Source organism: Pelobates fuscus, chromosome 3 (genome assembly GCF_036172605.1).
Source record: "Pelobates fuscus isolate aPelFus1 chromosome 3, aPelFus1.pri, whole genome shotgun sequence".
Taxonomy (NCBI): domain Eukaryota; kingdom Metazoa; phylum Chordata; class Amphibia; order Anura; family Pelobatidae; genus Pelobates; species Pelobates fuscus.
Window position 1 is genome coordinate 102524835 of NC_086319.1, and position 26181 is coordinate 102551015.

At 39.6% G+C, this 26181-nt stretch overlaps 1 protein-coding gene across 3 annotated transcripts in view; it reads left to right on the top strand.

Annotated features, from left to right (window-relative positions):
- Positions 1-26181, top strand: part of ARHGAP26 (Rho GTPase activating protein 26) — a 431709-nt gene that overhangs the window by 364367 nt on the left and 41161 nt on the right. For all 3 annotated transcript variants that reach the window (XM_063447382.1, XM_063447384.1, XM_063447383.1), the window contains one exon: positions 22055-22159. In XM_063447382.1, the coding sequence (XP_063303452.1) occupies positions 22055-22159 (105 nt within the window). The remainder of the gene's footprint in view (positions 1-22054; positions 22160-26181) is intronic.

Below are 26181 nucleotides of genomic sequence, written 5' to 3' on the forward strand. Positions count from 1 at the left end.
AGTAAAATGAACAACACTTAAATCCAGGTGTGCGCCTATATTATTCGTTCTTATATATTTTCGCTGGCTGTGCTTCACTCTGGTATGTATCTCTAATTTTTACTTTTTAAGGAAGAGTGCCAAACCTATCTTTATTATATATATATATATATATATATATATATATATATATATATATATATATATAATCGACCGATTATCGGTCTGGCCGATATTTCGGTATTTTAGGCAATATCAATATCGGCCTATAGAGGTACCAATATTGCCAATAATGCAGCCCAGGACCGCCGGGCCCATGACAAGCCTGGAGGGCCCGCAGCAAGCTCTTACTTGCCTTCCCAGCAGCTCCCCTGTCTAAATCTCACGAGTCCCGTGGTCGTCAGAGCATTGCCGCGGTTACCAGGGGAGCTGAAGGGAGCTGCTGGAAAGGTAAGTAAGAGCTTGCTGCGGTCCCTCACTGCACCACCATGGAATGCGAAATCCACCCTCCCTGGCCAAGTAAGAAGCAGGGAGGGGGGACTAAAATAAATAAATAAAATGAAATAAAAATTCTCCCCCCCCCCCCATTTTATACACATTACATACCTACACAAACACACACACTGCATTATATAAACAAACACACTGCATTCACTATAAACACACTACACAAGCACACACTCTGCATTCCTTATATACACACTACACAATCACACTGCATTCCTTATATGCACACACTACACAAACACACTGCATTCCTTATATATATATGCACACACTACACAAACACACTGCATTCACTACACACGCACACTCTGCATTCATTATATACACACACTGCATTCATTATATACACACACTGCATTCATTATATACACACACTGCATTCACTACACACACACTGCATTCACTACACACACACTGCATTCATTATATACACACACACTGCATTCATTATATACACACACACACACACTCTGCATTCATTATATATACACACACTCTGCATTCATTATATATACACACACTCTGCATTCATTATATATACACACACTCTGCATTCATTATATATACACGCACTCTGCATTCATTATATATACGCGCACTCTGCATTCATTATATATACGCGCACTCTGCATTCATTATATATACGCGCACTCTGCATTCATTATATAGACACGCGCACTCTGCATTCATTATATAGACACGCGCACTCTGCATTCATTATATAGACACGCACACTCTGCATTCATTATATAGACACGCACACTCTGCATTCATTATATAGACACGCACACTCTGCATTCATTATATAGACACGCACACTCTGCATTCATTATATAGACACGCACACTCTGCATTCATTATATAGACACGCACACTCTGCATTCATTATATAGACACGCACACTCTGCATTCATTATATAGACACGCACACTCTGCATTCATTATATAGACACGCACACTCTGCATTCATTATATAGACACGCACTGCACACTCTGCATTCACTTTACACGCACTGCACACTCTGCATTCACTTTACGCACACTGCACACTCTGCATTCACTTTACGCACACTGCACACTCTGCATTCACTTTACGCACACTGCACACTCTGCATTCACTTTACGCACACTGCACACTCTGCATTCACTTTACGCACACTGCACACTCTGCATTCACTTTACGCACACTGCACACTCTGCATTCACTTTACGCACACTGCACACTCTGCATTCACTTTACGCACACTGCACACTCTGCATTCACTTTACGCACACTGCACACTCTGCATTCACTTTACGCACACTGCACACTCTGCATTCACTTTACGCACACTGCACACTCTGCATTCACTTTACGCACACTGCACACTCTGCATTCACTTTACGCACACTGCACACTCTGCATTCACTTTACGCACACTGCACACTCTGCATTCACTTTACGCACACTGCACACTCTGCATTCACTTTACGCACACTGCACACTCTGCATTCACTTTACGCACACTGCACACTCTGCATTCACTTGACTGCTGGACCAAAACAAAACCCCCCATCTCCCGCTGCCCCCGGTAAATAATAACACTACACAATAGTTATGGGTAAGGGCAACGGCCATAGCTTTATTAATTATTGACACAGACCAGCTTTCCATCCAACTGCCAGCTTTTGAGAGACTCCTCCCAACAGGCTGATACCACTTATTTGTCCATGAGTTCATATCAGCCTGCCTACCGCCATCAGCCCTCGGCAGGCTGCGACTCCCCAAGTTGACTCATCAATTCATTTCAATTTCCAATGCGCTGGCCAGGAACACTGCTACAGCTGTGACAATGAGAAGAAAGAACAAACCAGAACCAGGAAACATACCAGAACAAGCACAATACACAGTCAAAAACATTATAGGGAGGGTGGGTGGGAAATTAGTACGTTCTCACTCCTCACTTTACTGAGCAATTGATAAGGCCCCTCCTTGACCCTGCTTTATATTTAACATTGCAACAATGTATACAGTATAGCCACACACACACCCCCCCCCCCCCCCCCCCCCTTATTGCTGGCCTGCAGTAATGCCCTCCCTTCCTTTTCAGTCCAGGGAGATACTTTACGCACACTAGACAAACACACACACTGCATTCACTAATCAAATACTCTCACTTCATCCACTACACACACATTCTTGAAAACATAAATTCTGACTGGCATGTATATTTTGTGCATTTACCTTAATAAAAAAAGATTTGCAAATAAATAAATAAACATGTTCACTTAACAGTAGATTTGTGTAGAAATAGTTTTTTTTTTTTCAAAATGGTAAATGTACAAAATATCGGTAAGTTATCTGCTATCGGTAAGTTATGCTGCCATTGCCCATCATTTGCGTAATGGTTTAAAAATTGTTTGACACTTACCGGAGTCTGACCACTCTGCAGGTGTAGCGAAGTAGAAGTTACAATTTGTGCATTAGTGGTATAAATTTTCCAGTATGGATGCGGGAATTTTTTGTCTGAGCCAGGGAAATCTGTCCAAATAGGAACAAGACTTTCAAAAACTGTTTCACTCATACCCCAGTGATGGTACTATAGTACTTATGGTATCTAGGCTGCCTCTTAGCAAAATATCAGAAGATTTAGGTCCCTCGTATTGAAAGAATAATAACATCCTTCTATGTTATCATAATATAAATGTTAAAATAAAGGATACATTTTCATAAATGGGAAATTTTAAAATGAGATTTCTCAGAGCAATTCTCCAACTCGTGATTTTTACCCATGTAATACAAATAACATCAGATGGTGGCGAATTCCTAAGTTTTTTAGAAATATTTTATGTAACATAAATGAGTTATAACTTTTCTATTTTTTTTTTTTTTGTCTGGAGACATCACTTTGTGATAATTTTAGCAAAGAAACAGTTGTATTCATTTTCTACCCTATAATGTTTACTTTGTCATTGTTTACACATTTATTGCTATTGCTTTTTCACCATAAATTTTGTTTAGTAAAGTATTTTTCCTGAGCTATAAAAGTTGAAAGTAATAGGTTTATATTTTGATGTTTTATGGTGCAATCTTCCTAGTAGACACTTTTGTAATTTTTTTTTTAAAGATTTTAGCCAATAGAAGTGTATGTGAAATATCAATTTGTTGGTTGAGAGCGTCTGCCGCCATTTTGAATGTCGAAATTTTTATTTTTGGCATGCAATTCTACTCCTTTTTCTCTTTGTCCTATCAACTCCTAAAAGTTATATCAGTTTGTGTTCCTGCCCCTATAATGATCCTTTCATTTCCCAAACATGTGTTCCTGACCTTATGGTGTTAAAAATACAATCTAGTCCCCCTTGCCCCCCCTAAGTATAGTAAAATCGTACCTTTATTTCAGTCTGCTGCTGTTGGCTGTGCCCCTGCTTGCTTAGCTGACATCAGAAGTGTTGCCCAATACCAATCACAGTGCTTTCACATAGGAAAGCATTGAATTGGCTAAGACCGTAAAGGAGGCAGATTGGGGCAGAGCCAGCACAAGTCAAACGCATCCCTGGCCAATCAGCATCTACTCATAGAGATGCATTGAATTAATATACAAATAAAAAAGTCCTGCGCTCTAACTCCCACTACTGTTGGGCGGCAGCAACGACAATAGTACACATCAGCCCCAATACATACAATAAAAAATAAATAAAAAGTTACTTGCGCTCTCTCCCAAATCCCTATGTATATTTAAACAAATGGAGGTTATTTAGTTACTCCAATGGCCATTGGAGGGAATGCCCGCCTGCCACGTCAAGGCAAACCCATCAGGTGGGTCCTACACTGACCTTTCACCTTGTTTCCTTGAGTTTATGGCAAAGATATCTCTAAGGAAGACAGAGAGGGGTATTTTTTATATCCACCCCTATATACTTATTAACCCTTAATAGGGAGCATATGGGATGGATAGCAGCATTGTAACATAGCTGTGTGATACAAAAGTGAATCCAAATACAAAAAAAAAGTTCTGCCCTCAAATTTACACTATTTGTGGGTGGTAGCAACGACCATAGTACATATCAGCCCCAATACATACAGTAAAAAAACAAAACAAAGAATCAATGTATATCTTCAGTGTCCATGCAGAGGGTAGATACACTTAATGGCACAATGTGCAGCACTGCCCCTGAAAGCACCTCGTGTAGGCATCTGAGGAGTGGAGTGGAGGTATTCCTAAGCTGTGTTTACTGCAAAAAGCCTGAAGGGAATGATTCTATTTAGGGAATAAGCTGAAGCTGTTCTGGTGACTATAGTGTCCCTTTAAGACCCATCAGTCTTAAATGACCGGAGGTGGAGTTATAGTTCCAGCAGCAGAGGGGTTAAGCCCAGTATGCACAGTGTACCATAATTAAACATGCAGACTACAGATACCGTGGACACTTCAAATCACTGCAGTAACCCTTTAACTGTACCATTTAATTTTTTTTTTCTAGAAAATCTGCCAAACTTGTATTGAGCATAACAAGGCTATATTGCTTATTACATCCTCCCAATTGTGCTTACCTCCATTACTTTGGATTCAAAATGGTGCCCCAGACTTTGTCCATATTTATAAAAAAAAAATTAATAAAGCATTGTTAAAAATGATATGGAATGACAATTCACAGTTACAGAATTTTATTTTTCAAGTATATAAATATATATATATATTATTATTATTATTATTATTATTGCCATTTATATAGCGCCAACAGATTCTGTAGCGCTTTACAATATTTTGAGAGGGGGGATGTAACAATAAATAGGACAATTACAAGAAAACTTACAGGAACAATAGGCTGAAGAGGACCCTGCTCAAATGAGCTTACAGTCTATAGGAGAGAGGGAGAGATTACTCTGGGAGGCCATACGCTTTCCTGAAGAGATGGGTTTTAAGGCCCTTCTTAAATGATTGAAGACTAGGGGAGAGTCTGATGGCAGTAGGCAAGTTATTCCATAGGAGAGGAGCCGCCCGTGAGAAGTCCTGCAAGCGCGAGTTGGCCGTACGGGTGCGAGCAGCGGTCAGGAGGTGGTCGCGAGCAGAGCGGAGGGTACGAGGAGGGGCATACTTCTGGATCAGTGAAGAGATATAAGAGGGGCTGGAATTGTTCAGTGCTTTGAATGTATGGGTTAGCACTTTGAATTGACTCCTATAGGATACAGGGAGCCAATGTAAGGACTGGCAGAGGGGTGAGGTGTGAGAGGACCGACTGGAGAGGAAAATCAGTCTAGCTGCAGCATTCATTACAGACTGTAGCGGGGCAATACGGCTTTTGGGGAGACCAATCAGGAGAGGGTTACAGTAATCCATGCGGGAAATTACTAGAGCATGGACAAGCTCCTTGGTAGCATCTTGCGTAAGAAAGGGGCGGATGCGGGCTATGTTTTTGAGTTGGAACCTACAGGACTTGGCAACAAACTGGATGTGAGACTCAAAGGTGAGACCAGAGTCGAGTATGACGCCAAGACAGCGCGCTTGTAGGGATGGACTTATGTGGATATCACTGACTTGAAGGGAGAGCGAGAGAGGAGGATCAGTATTAGGAGGAGGAAAGACAAGGAGTTCAGTTTTAGAGAGGTTAAGTTTGAGAAAGCGTGACGACATCCAGTCAGAGATGGAAGAGAGGCAAGCATTGACACGTTGCAGGATGGCAGGGGAGAGGTCCGGTGAGGAGAGGTATATCTGAGTGTCATCAGCGTACAGGTGGTAGTTGAATCCAAAAGAGGCAATAAGTTTTCCAAGAGAGGCAGTATAAAGAGAGAATAGAAGGGGACCAAGGACAGAGCCTTGGGGAACTCCAAGCGAGACAGGGCGAGGGGAGGACGTATCCTTGGAAAAGGAGACACTAAATGAGCGTTGGGAGAGATGGGAGGAAAACCAAGAGAGGACAGAGTCACAGAGACCGAGTGATTGAAGAGTTTCAAGGAGGAGAATATACAACAGAAAAATGCAAATACACCTGTGTGCAGATCAAAACACACACAGTGGGTAATAAGTGAAGGAAAACACACAAAAATTACCCTTAATTAGGAAGTATTGTAGATGAAAGGACTCCTCTCATGTCCTCATAACAAATACAGAAAATACCAAAAGGCAATCTACAATACAACAATAAAGAATAGACATAGGGCAATATTGTTTGCAAAAGTAATGGGTTAATGGATAAGAATGATTTGCACTCACAAACCCAATTTGATTGTAGGCATATCACTAGAATCAATGTAACGACTTCAGGACCTTGGAACCTCAGTAGCATGCATAGGAAGAATAGAAAATAATGATAGTGCAGGGTATCTCAGTAAAAAATATACGATTTATTTAGTATCACACTTACAAGAACGAAGTGTCAAAAAGGCACATCAGGTGGAAACACTTTGATCCAGAATCCACGAGAGCAGAATAGCCAAATAAAACAAATACACAATATAAAAAAAATACACTATACACTAAAAACGGCCCTACGCGTTTCGTTCAGAGTTGAACTTCCTCAGGGGCAAATATCCAGATGCTGTCCTTATGCAAGCATAATATGAAGTGCCAAAGTTCTCCTTTTTAAATTCGTTTTCGGCGCGAAGTAAGCAGCCGTGCGCCATACTTCCTGGTTCGGTGCACTTCCGGTTACGCTTGCGTTGCGTTCCGGAATTGGTAACCAAGCCTCGTTTTGGTTTGCATCAGTAAGGACGGCCAGCCTTGCGTTCCATATGCGTTCCAATGCTCGAAAACGAGCAAAAAGTCCCAAAAGTAAAAAAACCACAATAGGTAAACAGATTAAATGATCAAACAAGAAAGAAATATCTCAGAGATAAAATGTCAATATAAAAAATTGATTAAAAATAGATAAACAAACGAAAATGAAATAAAGTTAAATAAATATCATGATTAAAATCACAAAAAGTCACAAAAAACAAACCAAATCAAAATCTACATTTAACCCATTTGGTTTCAGAGTTTTTAACGTATGTATCCAATACCCCTCTCTCTTCCTTAAAGCCATCATAAGATCACCTCCTCTTTCATTTAAAGTAACTTGTTCTATACCTATACAGCTTAGGGTATTAAATTTAAAAGAGGGGCAGTTATTGCAATGCACTGGCACTGAGTGTGTTAACAGACCATTTTTTATATTGTTTCTATGTTCTTGAAGTCTTACTTTTAATTTTCTTCCAGTTCTACCTACATATTGCATCCCACACCCACAGGTGAGTAAATATACCACGTGGGTGGAGGAGCAAGACACCTTATTTTTAATCTTGAATTTGACTTTTGTCTGTGTACTAACAAAATCTTTAAATGTGTTACATTGATGACTGCAGCTTTTGCAGTTCCCACAGGTGAAAAAACCTCCCGTATGGTTGGTTGGAGTTTTCCCAGATCGAAAAGTACTAGGGGCCAGAATTTGTTTCAGATTATTACCCTTTCTAAAAATGACTCGAGGAGCTTGTGGGATCTTTTGACCTAGAAATTCGTCCTCGATGAGTAAACCCCAATGCTTTTTGATAATCCTTTGTATATCAAAAGCCCGTCCGTTATATTTGGTGTTAAAAGAAAATTCGAAAATTGGATTTCTGGTGGTTATGTCTTTATTTTTATCTTGGAGTAAATTGCTGCGGCTAATCTTCCCGACTCGATCGATTTCTGTGTCTAAAAATTCAGGGGAATAGCCTTTCTCCAAAAAACGTTTTTTGAGAATCTCAGATTGTTCGAAAAAGGAATCCAGATCACTACAATTCCTCCGTAACCTTACAAATTGACTTTTAGGGACACCTTTTAGCCAGTTAGGATGGTGTCCGCTTGTAGTGTCAATAAAACTATTGGAATCGATGGTCTTGAAGAATGTTTTGGTCTTGATCTCCCGTTCCTCAATATAAATTGAGAGGTCAAGAAAATCAATACTATTAACACCTACTTTGGGGGAAAAAACTAGAGACAGAGAGTTGCAGTTGACATACTTGAAAAAGTCATAAAGGAGATCCAGGGGACCCCGCCAGATTATCAGGACATCATCGATGTACCTTCTCCAGAGCACCAAGTTTGCACCGAACGGGTTGTTGGACCAAATAGACGACCTTTCCCAACAATCCATAAAAATGTTGGCATAGCTCGGTGCAAACTTGGTGCCCATGGCTGTACCCTTAATCTGGAGAAAATATTCCCCATCAAAGCTAAAAAAATTATGGGTAAGGATGAAACGGATAGCCTCCTCCAGAAAAGAACAAAAAGGAGGCTCTAATTCGGTGTCTTGTATCAGATTACTCTTGACCGCCTCTACACCGAGATTGTGATCAATTACGGTGTAGAGTGAAGTCACATCCAAAGTGGCCCAGACATAGTCATCACCCCATTCAATACTTTCCAGTTCTTGAATGAGGTGTTTAGTGTCCTTAAGATATGACAAAGCACCCTGAGCATATTTCTGGAGGTGGAAATCGATATACTCAGAGAGCTTTGAAGTCAAGGAATCAATGCCACTTATAATCGGTCTCCCTGGGGGCTTATCCCTACACTTATGAAGCTTTGGAAGAAAATAAAAAGTAGGTACCCTAGGGAATTCCGTAAAAATGAAGGAATAGGTGGATTCATCTATGGTGCCTGCTGTTCTAGCACTACACAACATGTTTTTAAGATCTTGATTGAATTCGTGATTTGGATTGGAGTTGAGTTTGATATAAGTAAGATGATCATTTAGAAGTCTTAAAGATTCTTCAACATAATATTTTGTCGACATAACAACCACTCCTCCTCCCTTGTCCGCACTCTTTATAGTCAATTCACTTCTTTTACTTAAATTAATAAGGATATTACTTTCTCTCGGAGTAAGATTCTTATGCTTAAATCTCCTGGCCTGATCTCTCCCCAGTTTCTCGAAATCCCTAATAATCATTTTATTGAAAGCTTCAATCTGGCTTCCTCGATCATTAGGACAAAATTTAGATCTAGGTTTAAATCTCTGAATCTCCCTATCTTTAATAGGATTGGAGGAGGTATTTGGGAAACCTTCAATGGCTTTCTTAATAAAAAATCTCTTAATCGACATTTTCCTAATAAATTTCTGGGCGTCAATAAAAAGTTGAAAGCAATTTGGGGGTTCTTCCGGGACGAATTTCAAACCCTTACTCAAAAGGAGGATTTCTTGTAGTGTCAAATTACATCCAGATAGATTGAAAACTCCTAGGTTTTCTTCTTGCTTTTTAGTTAAATTCCCACCCTTTCTCCGCTCAATCTCCTCTTCTTCCCCGGGATATGTTGTTCTCTGAGGGGAACGAACCGATTGGTTAAGGGTAATTCTTGAGACCTTGGTGGAAAAAATTCTGTGATGTCCCCCTTTTTTTTTTTTTTTCAAGGAGGAGAGCATGATCAACTGTGTCAAAGGCAGCAGAGAGGTCAAGGAGAATTAATATGGAGTAGTGACCTTTGGATTTAGCTGAGATTAGGTCATTAGTCACTTTGATAAGAGCGGTCTCAGTAGAGTGGAGAGGGCGGAAGCCAGACTGAAGAGGGTCAAGGAGAGAGTTGGAATTAAGGAAGTGTGAGACACACGGGTAAAGACAAGTCTTTCCAAAAGCTTTGATGAGTAAGGGAGCAGGGATATGGGACGATAGTTAGAGGGGGAGGACGGGTCAAGAGATGTTTTTTTGAGGATAGGTATTACAGTGGCATGTTTAAGGTCAGCAGGAACATTGCCAGAAGAGAGCGAGCAGTTAAAGATGTGTGTTAGGATAGGCACAAGACAAGGGGAGAGAGATCTGATGAGGTGAGATGGGACAGGATCGAGTGGGCAAGTGGTGGGGCGAGAGGAATGGAGAAGCGCAGCCACCTCTTGTTCAGTAGCTGGGGAGAAAGTCTGAAGGGTAGGGAAGGCATGATTTATGTGTGGTTGAGAAAGAGAACGGCAAGGAGGGGAGAATTGTTTACTTAGCTGTTCAATCTTGTCAGTAAAGTAACATGCAAAGCTATCAGCTGTAAGGTTAGTTTGGGGGGTGGCCACAGCAGGGTGGAGAAGGGAATTAAAAGTGTCAAAGAGACGTCTGGGATTGCGGGAGCATGAACTAATGAGAGAGGAAAAGTAGGACTGTTTGGCGAGGGCAAGGGCTGCGCTGTATGAAAGCAACATGAATCTATAATGAAGATAGTCTGCCTGGGTGCGGGACTTCCTCCAGGAGCGTTCAGCACAGCGGGAGCAACTCTGCAGATAGCGTGTTGATTTATTATGCCAAGGTTGGGGTCGTGTTCTCCTCGAGGTGCATGTTTGGAGTGGGGCTGCAGTGTTCAAGGCAGATGTGAGGGTAGTGTTATATGTATATATATATATATATATATATATATATATATATATATATATATATGTGTGTGTGTGTGTATATATATAGTGTATATTTTATATTCTTTGTTTGGGCTATGAGTGAACGTCAAATGGGATTTGCTTGGATTGCATCCAAATACGGTTCCCTTGGGTATCGTGAGGTTACAGTACTCAAAACCAAGAAAATCCTGAGACAAAAGCAATTTTTCTTCCTAGCACAAATCTCAAGTTATTCAATCCAATAGCACCTTTCACAGGAGATTGATGGCAGTCTGTAGTGACCTTTCTCTGGTTTCTTGCATACTAGATGCATTAGCTTCTAATTGCTATTTAAACTACAATGTTTGTCATTTAAAGTGTCCAATTCATTTAAAATTGCTATTTCCATTACAACCATTTTCTTTTGCCTTAATTAATACAGCATTTTATCAAAGATAAATTTCACTAATGTTTGCTGTACTATTTAATCCTTTGTTTATTGAGCAATTTTCACTATTTTAATTGCACTGTCATTTTTGAACAAGAAGGACATTTTTCTTGTGAGCTCTGCTTGCCAAAATTTGCCTTTGGTACTCTGATCACTGAATCAAGCTACCAATATGTATTGTATTATTAATGGAACCTTTCATTTTTCGCAAGTGAGGGAGCTTGTTAACTGAAATAAAGTGCACATAAAACCTATGATTTTTAATGTAACATTTTTAGCAAACTATTAGTTGCAGGTTTATCAGTACAACTTTTTGACCATATTTAACAGGTTTATTTTTTAGTACAAGTTTTATTTTTACGTTGTAGCTTTTAACACGGAATACCTGCATTTTCAGATAATCATGGAAAGTTGAATCATATGACAATGCCATCACCTCTTTAGAAAACACTGAATCAGCACACACCACCACTCTTGACCTCCATCATTGTAGTATTTACTGCTATGCTAACAGCAAAGCAGTGAAAATCAAGAAGGTCAGATAAATGTATAGTGAAATAATTCTTTATTTATACCTTTTGTGAACAGTTTGGCTAGACCATATTTTGATGACATGTTATTCTATATCAGATGACACCAATTCGTATTCAGTATGATAATGTACCTAGATAAGATAGGATTGCATGACATCCAGTTGCCTCAGGTTGCATTTTAAAAACCTGTTATACAGGCTAGAGATTACTTTCTGGATTTACAAACATGATTTTGTTGATACTTCTGTTGCCTTCATATATCTAACCTAGTCAATTATTTTATAAGAACATATAGTAATGAATAAAAGTAAGCACCGAGGCATGTTTAGACATCTTTAACGGCTTTAGAAAGAGAGACCACACAAACGTATTCACACGCCAATGTACTCGGAGGACAATATGGACAGTGGTTACTAGGATAGCAAAATAATTTAGTTTGATTTCTGGTTGGGATAGTCTTGTCTATTGAGAAGATCTTTATCCTCAGGAAGTTGACATAGGTATGCAATCAAATAGTTGGTCCAAAGCGATGGAACCAGAAATCTTGGAGAGCAAAGTGAGATGGGCCCTTGGATGCCTTGCAGATAACAAGGCTGCAGGAGTTGATGTAATCCCAATTGAACTATTCAAAATTCTGCAAGATGATGCTGTGAAATTTCTGCTTGCATTATGCCAACAAATTTTGGAAACTCAACAGTGGCCAAAAGACTGGAAAAGGTCAGTCTACATCCCAATCCCAGAAAAAGGCAATGCCAAAGAGTGCTCCAATTGCACTAATTTAAATGCCAGCAAGATAATGTTTAAAATCCTACAAGCTCGAATCAAACAATATATGGGACCGTGAATTACCAGATGTACAAGCTGGGTTCCGCAGAGGATGAGGCATAATAGATCAAATTTCCAATTTACGATGGATAATAGTGAAAGCCAGAGAGTTCTTGAAAAACATCTACTTCTGCTTTATAGACTATTCTAAAGCCTTTGACTGTGTGGTTTACAACATGTGGCAAGTACTTAAAGAGATGGGAGTACCAGATCATCTCATCCGCCTCCTGAGGAATCTGTATGTGGACCAAGAATCCACAGTCAGAACAGAACATGGGACAACAGAATGGTTCAAGAATGGGGAAGGACTGCGACAAGGTTGTACATTGTCACCCTATTTATTCAACTTATATGCGGAATACATAATGCGTAAGGCTGGGCTAGATTAATCCAAAGCTGGAGTCAATATTGCTGGACGATATCAACAACCTCAGCTACTTGGATGATACCACACTAATGGCTGAAAGGGAGGAAGAACTAAATCACCTGTTGAGTGTAAAAGAAGAGTGTGCAAAAGCTCTGCTTAACGTTAAAAAGCCTAAGATAATGGCAATCTTAGTTCCTGGCAAATAGATGGGGAAGAAGTGGGGGCAGTGACCGGCTTTAATTTCCTGGGATCCAAGATCTCCTCAGATGGTGACTGTAGTCATGAAATTAAGACGTTTGCTTCTGGGGAGGAAAGCTTTGGCAAGCTTGGACAAGCTGGTAAAAATCAAAGATATTACACTATAAACAAAGGTCCGCAACTATGGTCAGAACTATGGTCAGAACTATAGTATTCCCAGTAGTAACATACAGATGTGAGAGCTTGACTATAAAGAAGGTTGAGTGTCATAGAATTGATGCCTTTGAACTGTGGTGTTGGCGAAAACTGCTTAGAATCCCTTGGATTGCAAGAAGATCCAATAAATCCGTACTACAGGAAATCAAGACAAACTGTTCACTGGAAGCTGTGATCATGTGTCTGAAGCTCAAATATTTTGGCAATAAAATGAGAAGGCAGGATTCTCTAGATCAGACTCTGAAAGAAAGATTGAAGGCACACAAAGAAGGGGACGACTGAGATGGATAGATGAGGCCACTGAAGCCGTGAACATGAAGTTGTTGGAGCTCAGAGGTGCAGTGACTGACAGATGTACCTGGCGTGCTATGGTCCATATGGTCCCGACGATTCGGACACGACTGAATGACTAAACAACATTCAATCCAGACAGCATTTTTTTGTGGTTAAAAAAACATTATTAGACATTAAAGTGAACATCATAGTTTTAGGGACATAAAAATAAAAATTGTGATACACCAGTGGAGTGAGAGGTGTTTCTCCTGGGAGCCGGCAGACTTGAGCAAACCATGAGGAGCTATGATTCCTGATAGATGATCTAGCTTACTTCACTTTGTAAGTGTTTTTAAATGTTTTTATATTTTATTTTTATTTCCTTTCAACACAGACTATACAGTTACAAATCTTTATCATCACTTTCCTACTATTATATGCGCTTTTAAGTGATTTATTAAATTACTTTTATTACCTGGGGATTTCCTTCACATTTTGTTTACCTTTTCTGTATGGGCATCTATGTACCTGTAGACATTATTTTCTAATTTCCTGCATCTACCAGTGTTTTTTATCAATATTGATTATTGTTTTATTGTCTTAAAACCACGGTATCCACTCTGGGTATCATAACTCAAACACTTAATCGTTATGGTGCCACACTCCCGTTGTAGGTACTCAAACCATTTAAGAATTGTTTGACAACTAACTTGGGTCCTGTTGGGCAACTTCTCCTGCTTCTGGATGGACTGAGCAGTAAAACTTCATGAACTAATAACTGGTGATTATAACCTATGCAAAATCATTGATGCCAGCTGAACGACCTATACTAAGAGGGATCTGGATGAGCCAAATGTAAATCGCACCATGCTGTGTGATGTACGGTTTCCACCATTGTAAATTTTGTCTTGTATTTGTTAGTGTGGTTGTTTTATTAATATTTTTTGTAAATGTTCTTACTAGTAAAAAAACAGTTGGCACACAATCATGTTTACAGGAAGGGAACCACTCCATTCATGTAAAATGCAAAAACACTTGGTATAATTCATACTTCAAGTTTCTTAAGCGTAACATACAGGCAAGTAATATGAGTTGTGAAATGCGCTGATTTTGCTTGCGCTTCTTTGCACCATATGCACTGTATGACACTGGATTAATAAATACACTTGAAATGTATTTATTATGAAGTTAGATTGCAATAAATTGTGTGTATGTGTGTATATATTATTGAGGAACTCTAAAGCTGGGAATAACCTTTATGCTTTCATTAACAATTAGTTTATTTTTGAAGAGTTGTGTTTACATTTAGTCATTTCACTAAAACACAAGTATCCTCTGTATTCTAAATATTAAGCTTTTCTTTTCACTTTGGCATCTAAAATCCGTATGATCCATCAGATGTATGGAAGGACTTTATTTAATTTCTCTGTGAGTACATAGATTGCTTCATAAAATTAAAAGCTCTGCAGATATCTACAGATACCTGTCAAACTGGTTAATGTAATGAGCTCAGTACTCTAAAATAAAAATAAAGATTTCACCACCTCTGGTAATTTCATGACCTCAGCAAATAGTTGATTTGCACGCAAAGATCCTGAGGTGATATCAGTTTAGTGCAGCTAGTATGATTCCCTCTTAAATACTTAACACACAGTTGTTAAGGATAGTGTGTTGCTCTGTATTTTTAATAGGTTTTAACAATTCTCATCATTTATCATGATTGACTAATGTGTCATTAAAAGCTCATTGAAAAAATTAAAGGGACGCAACACTACCCAAATAAAAAATAAATACAAACCACTATTTAGTATGTATGCCCCCAATGAAACATGCATTTTTTTGTTTGGAAGTATAGCTAGAACCAGCTTACAAAAGCTGCAGATCTCTTGTCTGCAGCCTTTTGCAAGCACCACAGCTTTTATGTGGCTGTCCAATTACAGGCCTCCCAACGCAGCTTAGTGTTGGCAATTGCTGCCTCTTGAGTTTTTCCTCCACTGAGGTATCAAACGAGGAAAGAAAAGACCGACTGTCTGACAGCCAGGTGGTTTAACAAAGTTAATTTAAAAAAAAAAATCTGAGTCAACGAAGGTTTAAGATTTTCCAATGTATTATTTTTTGAATTTTTTTAATTTTTTTTTTTTTACCATTAAGCTGGCGAATCAAAAACACAAAGCAAAAAAAAAAAAATCCTTTTAATTCTGCGGCAGCATCATTCACTGACAAAAAGCCCATCATTGCTGACTATATAGGTCTATGTTATAGACTAGTCTGCGTTTCCAAAGTAAATAATTGCAGTTATTGTGTTAAAATCAATCTTGCTTATCTACTTTATTCTGGTAACATTAATATTATTATGACTAATAACTAATACCATGTATTTTTTTTTTTTTTTTTTTTTTTTAGTATTTTCTTAAATGTTTGTCGTTTTTCTTGGCAGCACTTGATCCTAAACCACCCATGACAAGACAGGTGTTTGGTTTCCATATGTATAGACCAAGGGTAACTTAAATAAAATGAAATGTTTCTAAACAACGTACAAGCATTGAAACCTAAAATATAAGTTATCATCTTGACTGTTTTAAGGAAATTGACCACATATACACTTCTTCTTTTTATATCCCCTTTGTAGAAACAACATCAGGCCTTTAAAACTACAAGCTAGGGAATTTTAGGATTTGGTAATATTGTGGCTTGTTATGTAAGTCCGTTATGCTTTGAAAAGGGAAGAAGGGTTGATTCTATTCTAAGACGAGCTTGCCTGTGGTTGAGTAGCGAGTTTCGATAGATGTCAATGATAAAACTGCTATTCCGTTAACAGAGTTAAGTTTATCTCTTGTACTAGAATCCAGCCCTTGGTTATTCATCATGTATTACACTCTGCTGTCCATTTACTGTTATCAAACCAAGAAATTTTAATGCAATTGATTTCATGGCAAGTTTCATGCAGTAGAGGAACATCAGTATCTGAAAGAGTACAAAAGCTGTGTAATAGTAGAGATTAAAAGCCATAATAAAACATGTAACGGATAAGGTCATATGATAGGCACATACATGTCAAGGAAAATCACAGGTTATATAGGAGGGGGAGACCTTTTTTAAAGATGGATATCTATAAAAAAATAAATAAAAATAAAAGGTGTATCCTGAAAAGAGGAAACTTTTTTTTTTCTTTTTCAATTTGACAATGTTTATGGTTTCCAAAGTTTCTGATGTACAGAAGAAAAAAATGGAGGGGAGGGGGCAGAAGCAATAATGTGGATGAGACATGGTTAATACATCGCCACAGTTCGGTCATATCGTATCGTTGATATAGGTCATGTCCGATTAAACAGAAGTCAATACATAAAATAACACCGGTATACTGAAAGGAACACTATAGTCACCTAAATTACTTTAGCTAAATAAAGCGGTTTTAGTGTATAGATCATTCCCCTGCAATTCCACTGCTCAATTCACTGTCATTTAGGAGTTAAATCACTTTGTTTCTGTTTATGCAGCCCTAGCCACACCTCCCCTGGCTATGATTGACAGAGCCTGCATAAAAATAAACTGGTTTCACTTTCAAACAGATGTAATTTACCTTAAATAATTGTATCTCAATCTCTAAATTGAACTTTAATCACATACAAGAGGCTCTTACAGGGTCTAACAAGCTATTAACATAGCAGGGGATAAGAACATCTTAATTAAACAGAACTTGCAATAAAGAAAGCCTAAATAGGGCTCTCTTTACAGGAAGTGTTTATGGAAGGCTGTGCAAGTCACATGCAGGGAGGTGTGACTAGGGTTTATAAACAAAGGGATTTAACTCCTAAATGGCAGAGGATTGAGCAGTGAGGCTGCAGGGGCATGTTCTATACACCAAAACTGCTTCATTAAGCTAAAGTTGTTCAGGTGACTATAGTGTCCCTTGAATATTTCCTGATAACATATTGAAACATTGTGTTCATAATGTCCAACTGATTAGATTTATCTATCATAGGGGTGGTGTAAGTAAGTGTACATCTAGTGCTCTAGTGATCCTTATTGTGTTCGATACTGTGGTCGACTCAGTCTGAGGCGCAACTGCGTGCAGTTTCCACTGTCTACTGTGGGTCTGACCAGTGTGTCCTCGTTTGTGGAAGAGGGAACTTTTGAAGTAATATCGCATGCCTTTTGCTGAGCTGAACATGTAAGTGTTGGTGTCGAAAGTAAAAGCTTCCGTAAGAGTGCCAGGTCCAGAGGAGGAGACAGAGGGTCCAAGTGGATCGGCACAGTGAAGACTGTTAGGATTACACTGTTCTAAAACTGTTAAAGCCTATATAGTAAGATAGCAATCAGAACCTCCACCCCATAACCATTTAATTGAGAGGAAGTTATGGGGAGGAAGTTATTTTTTAATTATTATAAATTTTATAGATTATCCTGTCTACTTAACTCTTAGCCAAATCACTTCATAGTCATTCTTACCTCATTTACCCACAATGTGTCTGCATAGGCAAATGCCAAATCAATTATAATCTTCAGGTGATCTTGATGATGAGCTGAGTATTTAGTAGATTGTGCAGAACATACAGCTCAAGCCTAATTGGGGAAGTTTGATTACTGAATCTGCCACTCAGCTAGAACTCGTTTGGTGTTAACAGGACAAGTAAAACAGAGTAGATCTAGAAGCTTAGATAAAAAAAAAAAAGGAATAGAACAAATAAGAGGACTGTGTGAGTTGGATATTGTCCATTTATATCTTGCGCATGCTAAATTCTGTAAAGGTATGTTTTGTTAACTTTCCCAGTCCCAGCTGGATATACAGTTACACAGCGATCAGTTATATTTGACAGATATAGACCAATTGTGTTTAGCTATGGAGCATGAGTAATAGGCCCTCTATCTACATTGTCAGAGAGCCCATTATGGTTTTGCATTGATGCTTTCTTCAGTATCCTTTTTAAGTTTTCAGAAAAAGCAATACATTCAAATCCAGTCGTCTTTGTGTTGATCTTGCAGGTCATGTAACACAACGGCTGTCATTCACCGGGGGCAGCTGAGGACACATTGGACGTGCCTGATGTCTATACTATATGTCATTCATGAAAGTTTTAACATTAACCTCCAAAGGAGCTTTTTCAAAATATAGCCGTAATAATCACATAATAAAGAGTGTGACCGTAATCTAGATCTTATTTAAGGGGGGAGTTGTGTTGTGTTGTGTTGTTTTTTTGTGTTGTGTTGTGTTGTATTTTTGTTTTGTTTATGCAGGTAATTTACTCTAAAAGTGTCCAACCGTTCTTAAGCTGCTCCATAGAAAACCAGAGAGAGAGTAATGTCTTGCCTGGCATAAAAAATAAAAGAAGAAAAATTATCACAACAAGAGAACATTTGTCTTAAATTGAAGGGGCAAAGGTTTAAAAATATCAGGAAGTATTACTTTACTGAGAGGGTAGTGGATGCATGGAATAGCCTTCCAGTTAAAGTAGTAGAGGTTAACACAGTAAAGGAGTTTAAGCATGCGTGGGATAGGCATAAGGCTATCCTAACTGTAAGATAAGGCCAGGGACTAATGAAAGCATTTAGAAAATTGGGCAGACTAGATGGGCCGAATGGTTCTTATCTGCGGTCACATTCTATGTTTCTAAAAAGCAAATTTTACTGTGTACATTTATACCATGGGTATAAGGTCCTAATGTCTATATGGTGCATATGAGAACCTCATATGACTTGTTGCTAAACAAAGAACAGTGAGCCCCAGTGTGTATCTAACATAATCTAGTGATGGGGTTTATTATAATTAGAAAACAAAGTGCCTCTCACACCATAGGATTAGCCAAAGAGGCCTAGCACTATAAATATAATAATTTAAAGGGATGCTACAGTCACCAGAACAACTTCTGCTTATTGTATTTTTTTCTGGTGAGTAGAATCAATCCCTTCAGGCTTTTTGCAGTAAACACTATCTTTTCAGAGAAAATGCAGTGTTTACATTACAGCTTAGGGATGCCTCCACTGGTCACTCCTCAGATGGCTGCTAGAGTTGCTTCCTAGGGCAGTGCTACACACTGTGACAGTTTTGTCAGTGTTTAGGAAGAGTTTGCTTTTTGCGATCCATTTTTCTACCTCAGTAAACTGGTCTTGGAGCACAACCTCAAGCTGCGATTGGCTCACAGAATCACATCTGATGATGGCAGCTGTAAGCAGGCAGATCAGAGGCAGCAGCTGAGCTTGAATGCAAGTAAGACTTTACTATATTTACGGAGGCAAGGATGGCCAAGTGGGCTAGATAGTGGTTTTAATACTGTAGGGTCATGAATACATGTTTGTGTTCCTGTCCCTATAGTGTTGCTTTAAATGCTTAGGTGTCAGTTTTACTTCAAAAATGTATATTTCTGGTTTTTGGCCAAAACAGAAATACATGGCATTAAACCCCATCATAATCCAATAAAAATTAGAATAAGAAAAAAAACTAAAAAAAGTGCAGAACAAAAATCTTAATCTGTAACATCCATACCATTAGCTAGAGGATCCAAAAAATAGACTTCAGGTGGCCCTTCCAGATTGAAGAGCCTTCACTTCAATGTGACTGGTTGGATTGCATTCCAAGTCATGTCTCATTCCCGCAAGACTTGCTTGGTGATGCTTGTAATGTCATTCTTGTTTGTCCTCATTATTGGTGTTAAAAGTGCTTTCCTTCTCGCTTGTTATATCTTCTACTTATTGAACCACAAGCCTTCTCATGTGAGAGTATTTTACAATATTTGCCAAAACAGATGGAACTTAAAAACTATTACCTGCCTGGTTCTTCCCTTTTGACTATCACAATATTAACAGTGACACTTGGTTCTGATTTCTATTTATAGGATTATTCAAATCCAAAATGTTCTGATACAGGTTTATTCTGATAGCTCCACCTCTTTTACCTGTACAACTGCAGACCGAAAACACATTTGTGGTACAGACATAAGTTTTATTTCAACATTGTTTGTTTTTAAAGAAACATTTAGGTTGGTAGTTCTCAAACTGTTAAAGGGATGCTCTAGTGCCAGGAAAACAAACTTGTTTTCCTGGCACTGTAGAATCCTGGAGTGCCCCCCTATCTCCCGCCCCCCATCCAACGTCGCTGAAGCGGTTAAAACTCTTTCAGTCACTTACCTGAATTCAGCGGCGATGTCCCTTGCCACTGGGTCAGGCTCCTCCCCCGCCAACATCCGCTGGCGGGGAAGACCTAATGCGTATATGCGGCAATGGCCACGCGCTCATTAGACCTCCCCATAGGAAAGCATTATTCAATGCTTTCCGATGGGGATTCCGGCGACGCTGGAGGTCCTCATGCATAGCATAGAGTCTAAGGTGTTTTTTTTTCCCTTTTTCTAAACACCTTAGACACACCCAGGTAATCCCCAAATCCTGCACTGGTAGGGGGTCCTGAGGACTGGGTTGAGAACCTCTGCTCTAGAGGCTGTCTGATAGACAGCCACTAGAGGAGGACTTAACCCTGCAAGGTAATTATCGCATTTTATAAAAACTGAAATACTTACACTTGCAGAGTTAAGGGTGATGGGAGTTATAACAATTTGTTCCAGTTCTCAATCTCTTTCTCCCATTATTGCTGCAGTGTTGCCATTATAATGGTTCTATAGAATGGCTATCGAAATAGAAAATGTTTCCATACTGACCATAATTTTATTTTCCTGGTTATATGCAGCTTTATGGAATTTTGTAAGAGCTGGGAATGTAAATTAAAGGATTATATCTTCTTTAACATTTTGAATGATACTGTTCAGTTGGGTGGAGAATGAGTGGGTGATTAGTGTGGAGTGTGCGTGCTTATGTGTGTATGTCTATATACTCATTATGTAATGTACTTGTATGGAAAATTATTATAGGAAAGTTACATTATAGGGATATATTTAGAATCCCATTAAAATGTGGTAAAATTGCCAGTTTTTTGTCTTTTCATTTTCTATATGTAGCCTCAAATATATCAAAGTTTGAAATTGCTAACTGTGTCCTAAATTAATATTGTAGCCTTGTTAATTTAAAGACCAGCTAATGTCGGAAGAAACCTAATTTTGGCTCTATATCCAAGACTTGCAAGTGTACATTTCTTAATATAGTTTGTCTCGACTGTCCTGCTGTTATTTGCTCCTAAAGTTGTTTTTTTTCCGTCTAGTTAATAATGAAGTTTGTTTTTCTAGAAATGTTAGCCTAATAGCTTTTTTAGAAAAACCCACTGCAGCAATCCATTTCTAGGCATTGTTTTATAGAAGAAACATAACAAAAAAAAAAATGGGAACCACAAATGTTCCCCATTTCGTGTTTAAAAATGTAGTATCAACTTTAACAGACTTTTTTTGCGCTTGTAGTTTAATCTGTGAAAAAAACTTAATAGATTGTGTGTATACATTCTTCAATATGTATATATCTATATATATGTTTGTTTTTTTGCTGTAGTTCATTGAATCCAAGTCCAACATCACCGCTCACATGTCCAATGTTTTCGGCACCATCAAGCCCAATGCCCACATCGTCCACATCCAATGACTCCTCTCCAACAAGGTGAGTTTGGCATTATGGTTTAAATAGATTTAAGATTGGCGTTCATTTATTTTATTTTTTTTTCAATTTGACAATTTTTATTACTTTTTCAAATAAAACTTGGGATACAGAAGAAAATGGGAGGGGGTACATCACATTGTCACTTCAAAACACATTTCTTCGTTGTTTCTTTTTTGTATGGCTGTAAATTACATTGATAGCATATTCACATTGTCATGGCTATTCTGGGCTGACCTCCCTCTCTTGTCCTCAGAGGGGGAGGCCGGCGCTGTAACCCTAAATCTATTATACACCTTCGCTCTTGTGCCCCATCCAGTATGTCCAGATGCCCCTGTGTGCGGGTGTTTTGCGATTTCTCTGCTTACATATTGCTTTAGTGTTTTGGGCCCTCCATGCCTTCAGGTGTGGGATGTGGGTGCGATAATGAGGTGTGGGAAAGGAAGCTTGTCTGGTCTCGACCATCGTGGGGGGGTGGTTAGCGAGTTTGTCATGTCCATTTTACCTGCCGGTATATCTCTTTTCTTAAGTAAAGAGCTTACTTTATCTCTCTCCCGCTGGATGATTACTTATTGTCTGTCTCCCCATAGGCCCCCTATCCTTTGGGTTCCCTATCCTCTACTGGGGGTCTCTTAAATTTGTCTTCGTGTTACTGTGTATCTTGTTTCTACTGTGATTTACGGGTGTAGTTTATCCTCTATTGCTCTTTGTTGATGTGGGTTTCTCATCTAGTTTTTGCCTCCTTGAATCTTTGGCTGTTCCCTTGAGTCTTTCTGGCTGCTACTTCATATTGCAAGTTAATAGAGATTTGTCTCGTCAGGGCTGATAGTGTTGGCGCTGTTGTGGTTTTCCATTCTCGTGCTATAAGGGGCAGTGCTGCTATTAGAATATGAAAGACCAGTATTGCTTTGCTTCCCCTTAGGGAGTTCATGTTCATGAATAGGAGACACATTTCTGGGGTAATTGTGATGCTATTGTCTATGCCTGCCTTGATAATGGCTCCTACCTTCTCCCAATAGGGTCTAATCTCCTTGCATGTCCACCAGATATGTTACATTGTACCTTCTGCCTCCCCGCAACGCCAGCAGTGGGCCGATGTTCCTGGGTATATTTTTGCTAGTCTTGTCGGCACCATGTACCATCTATAGTACACTTTCCGCATTAGATCCAAGTGTGATGTACATGTTGTCCTCCCCTTGTGTGCTGTGAGTGCTTTCGCCCATTGTGTTGCATCAAATTTTTTCCCAGGTCTGCCTGCCAGGTTTCACTGAATCTGTCTAGATGAGTCGGGGTGTTTACCATTAGAAGTGAATAGCACATTGAGATAGTCCCCTTCCTTTGCTTGTGGTTCAAGCATGTTCTTTCAAACTTTGTAACTGTGCCTGATTTCTCCTCAGTGGGTGTTTGGGATCCCAACATAGATTTAAGTTGTAGGTATGAGAATATCAGTTTTGGTGACAGCTTAAATTTTTCTTGGAGTGTAGGCAATGGTATTATTTTTGTGCTTCTAAGAGGTCTTTTACGTGCGTACAGCCTCTCTGAGTCCATTCTCTGTATGCCAACGTATCATTGACTACATTTAAGCTGCAGATTGGTGTTGCTGGTGACCACGGAGTCATGGATGTCAGTGTTTTGGTTGCTCTGTCCCATGCCGTCAACATTGTTTTTGTGGTTGGTAGGATGTTGGGTTGGTTGGGCCGCATCGTTTTGGGTACCCAAAGTAGCTGTTGGAGTTTGGTTCCCTGTAGCCAGTGGTCTTCTATATCGAGCCACTGTGGTGGGGGGTATTGGGATTGCATCTCTAACACTGGGGCCAGTAAAGTCGCCTGGTAGTAAGTCCTAATGTTTGGGAGTGCCAGTCCCCCTTCCTGGGTTGGTCTGTAGAGACCTTTTGCTGCTACTCTCACTTTTTTGTTAGCCCATATGAATTTTGAGATCATTGCCTGGGTTTTGCTTAAGTAGGAGGCTGGCAAATCTATTTGTAGCGTTCTAAAGAGATATTGTAAGCTGGGAAGGAGAGACATTTTAATCGCTGCCATCCTTCCCAGCCAGGTGAGGTATTTATCCCCCCATGAGGTCAGTCTGGTTTCCAGTTCTTTATGTAGGGTCTCATAATTGGCCTTGAACAGGCCTCCTATTGTCTTAGTTAATTTAATTCCCAGGAATGTAACGCTGTCCGTCCTCCAGTCCAACTCAAACTTTCCTTGCATCACTTGTATTATGTCATTGGGTATCCCTATTCCTAGGGCCTGAGTCTTTGTCACGTTTAGTTTGTAATACGAACTGTCTCCGTATTCTTTTATTACATTTAGAAGATGCAGCATTGATATCAGTGGCTGGGTCAGGGTCAGCAGTACGTCGTCCGCAAATAGATTGGCTATTCTTTTTCCCTGATGCTCACCCAGTGTATGGATTCATGGTGTCTGATCTTGGATGCCAGTGGTTCTAGTGCCATGACGTATAACAGGGGTGACAGTGGACACCCCTGTCTCGTCCCGTTAGAAATACTGAAAGGCTCAGACCGGAATCCTGCGTTTAGTACCTGAGCTGTTGAAGCGCTATACATCGCTTTGACCGCCGACCTGAACCCCCCCGGCACGCCAAATTTTGTCATAACCGTTTCTAGGAATGCCCAGTGCAGGCGGTCAAAGGCCTTCTCCGCGTCCAGGGAGATGATTAGGCCACCTTCTTTATGTAACTTGGGTAAGCTGTGTAGTATATTGAGTACCTTGCGTGTGTTTTCCGCCCCTTGTCTCCCCATCACAAACCTAACTTGGTCATTATGAATTAACTGGGAAAAGATGGCACTCAGTCTCGTTGCAAATAATTTGGCAAATATTTTCGCGTCCGTGTTGAGCAGGGAGATGGGTCTGAAGTTTTGGGGGGTGTTGGGTGGCTTCCCTGGTTTTGGTAGTGTTATGATATGTGCTAGTAACGTTTCTCGTGGTAATTCCTGTGTGTTGGTTGCTTCAATGTACGTAAGTACGAGTTGGGGCGTCAATTGGTGTTGGAAATGTTTATAATAGTTGTTATCCAGACCATCGGGGCCTGGGGCTTTGCCCTTTGGCAGGTTTTTTATTACATTTTGGATTTCCTCTCCTGTTATGGGCTTAATAAGGTCCTCAGCCTGTTGGGACGTGAGTGTTGGTAGGTAAACCGTAGCTAGGTATGAGTTTATGTGCTCTTGTGTGGGTTGAAATGTGGTGGTGTTTTTATTTATATTGTACAGGGCGACATAGTAGTTTGCAAATTCATTACAGATGTCTTTAGGTATCATTTTCTTTTCTCCTGTTGGGGTAAGGAGATAGGCTATTTTTTGGTTTGCCCTTTGTTCCTGTAGCCTCCTACCTAAGAGTTTGCTGGCTTTGTTCCCCTGTGTGTATTGTCTTGGTTTTAATCTCTGGAGCATGTACCCTGTCTGCTCTAGGGCTTGTTGGTGTAGTTTGTTTGTGAGAATGGAGATTTGCAGTTTCAGGTCAGGGGACAGTGAGATTTGGTTACGGGTATTCAGGTGGTGTAGTTCTCCATTGCGTGATTTGGGCCGTGTATTGTTTGCGCAAGAGTGCTGCTCGTTTTATAAATAACCCTCTAATTACTGATTTGTGTGCAGCCCATATTGTGCTCTGGGGCATTCACGGGGTGGTATTTTCTTTAAAGTAGGCGTTTAAAGCCTCTTCCACCTCCTTCTTAAATGTAGGGTCGTTTAGCAAGGAAGCATTTAGCCTCCATGGGCTGCGCTGTTTAAAATCGTACTGGTCCTTGACAGTCAGTGTACCCGGGCGTGATCTGTCCAGGTAATCTGGCCTATGTCACAGTTTGTAATTTGATTTAGTCCCTGACCATTTAGTAGAATCCCATCAATCCTCGAGTATGTGTTATGGACGTGTGAGAAATGTGTGTATGCCTTCTCCAAGGTGTTGGTTACTCTCCATGTATCGTAATAATGGTGGAGAGGAGTTTCTGTATCTGTTTGCACTGCCTGTGGAGTATTTTGTACCTTGGGCTGTGTCTTGAAATGTTAGTGT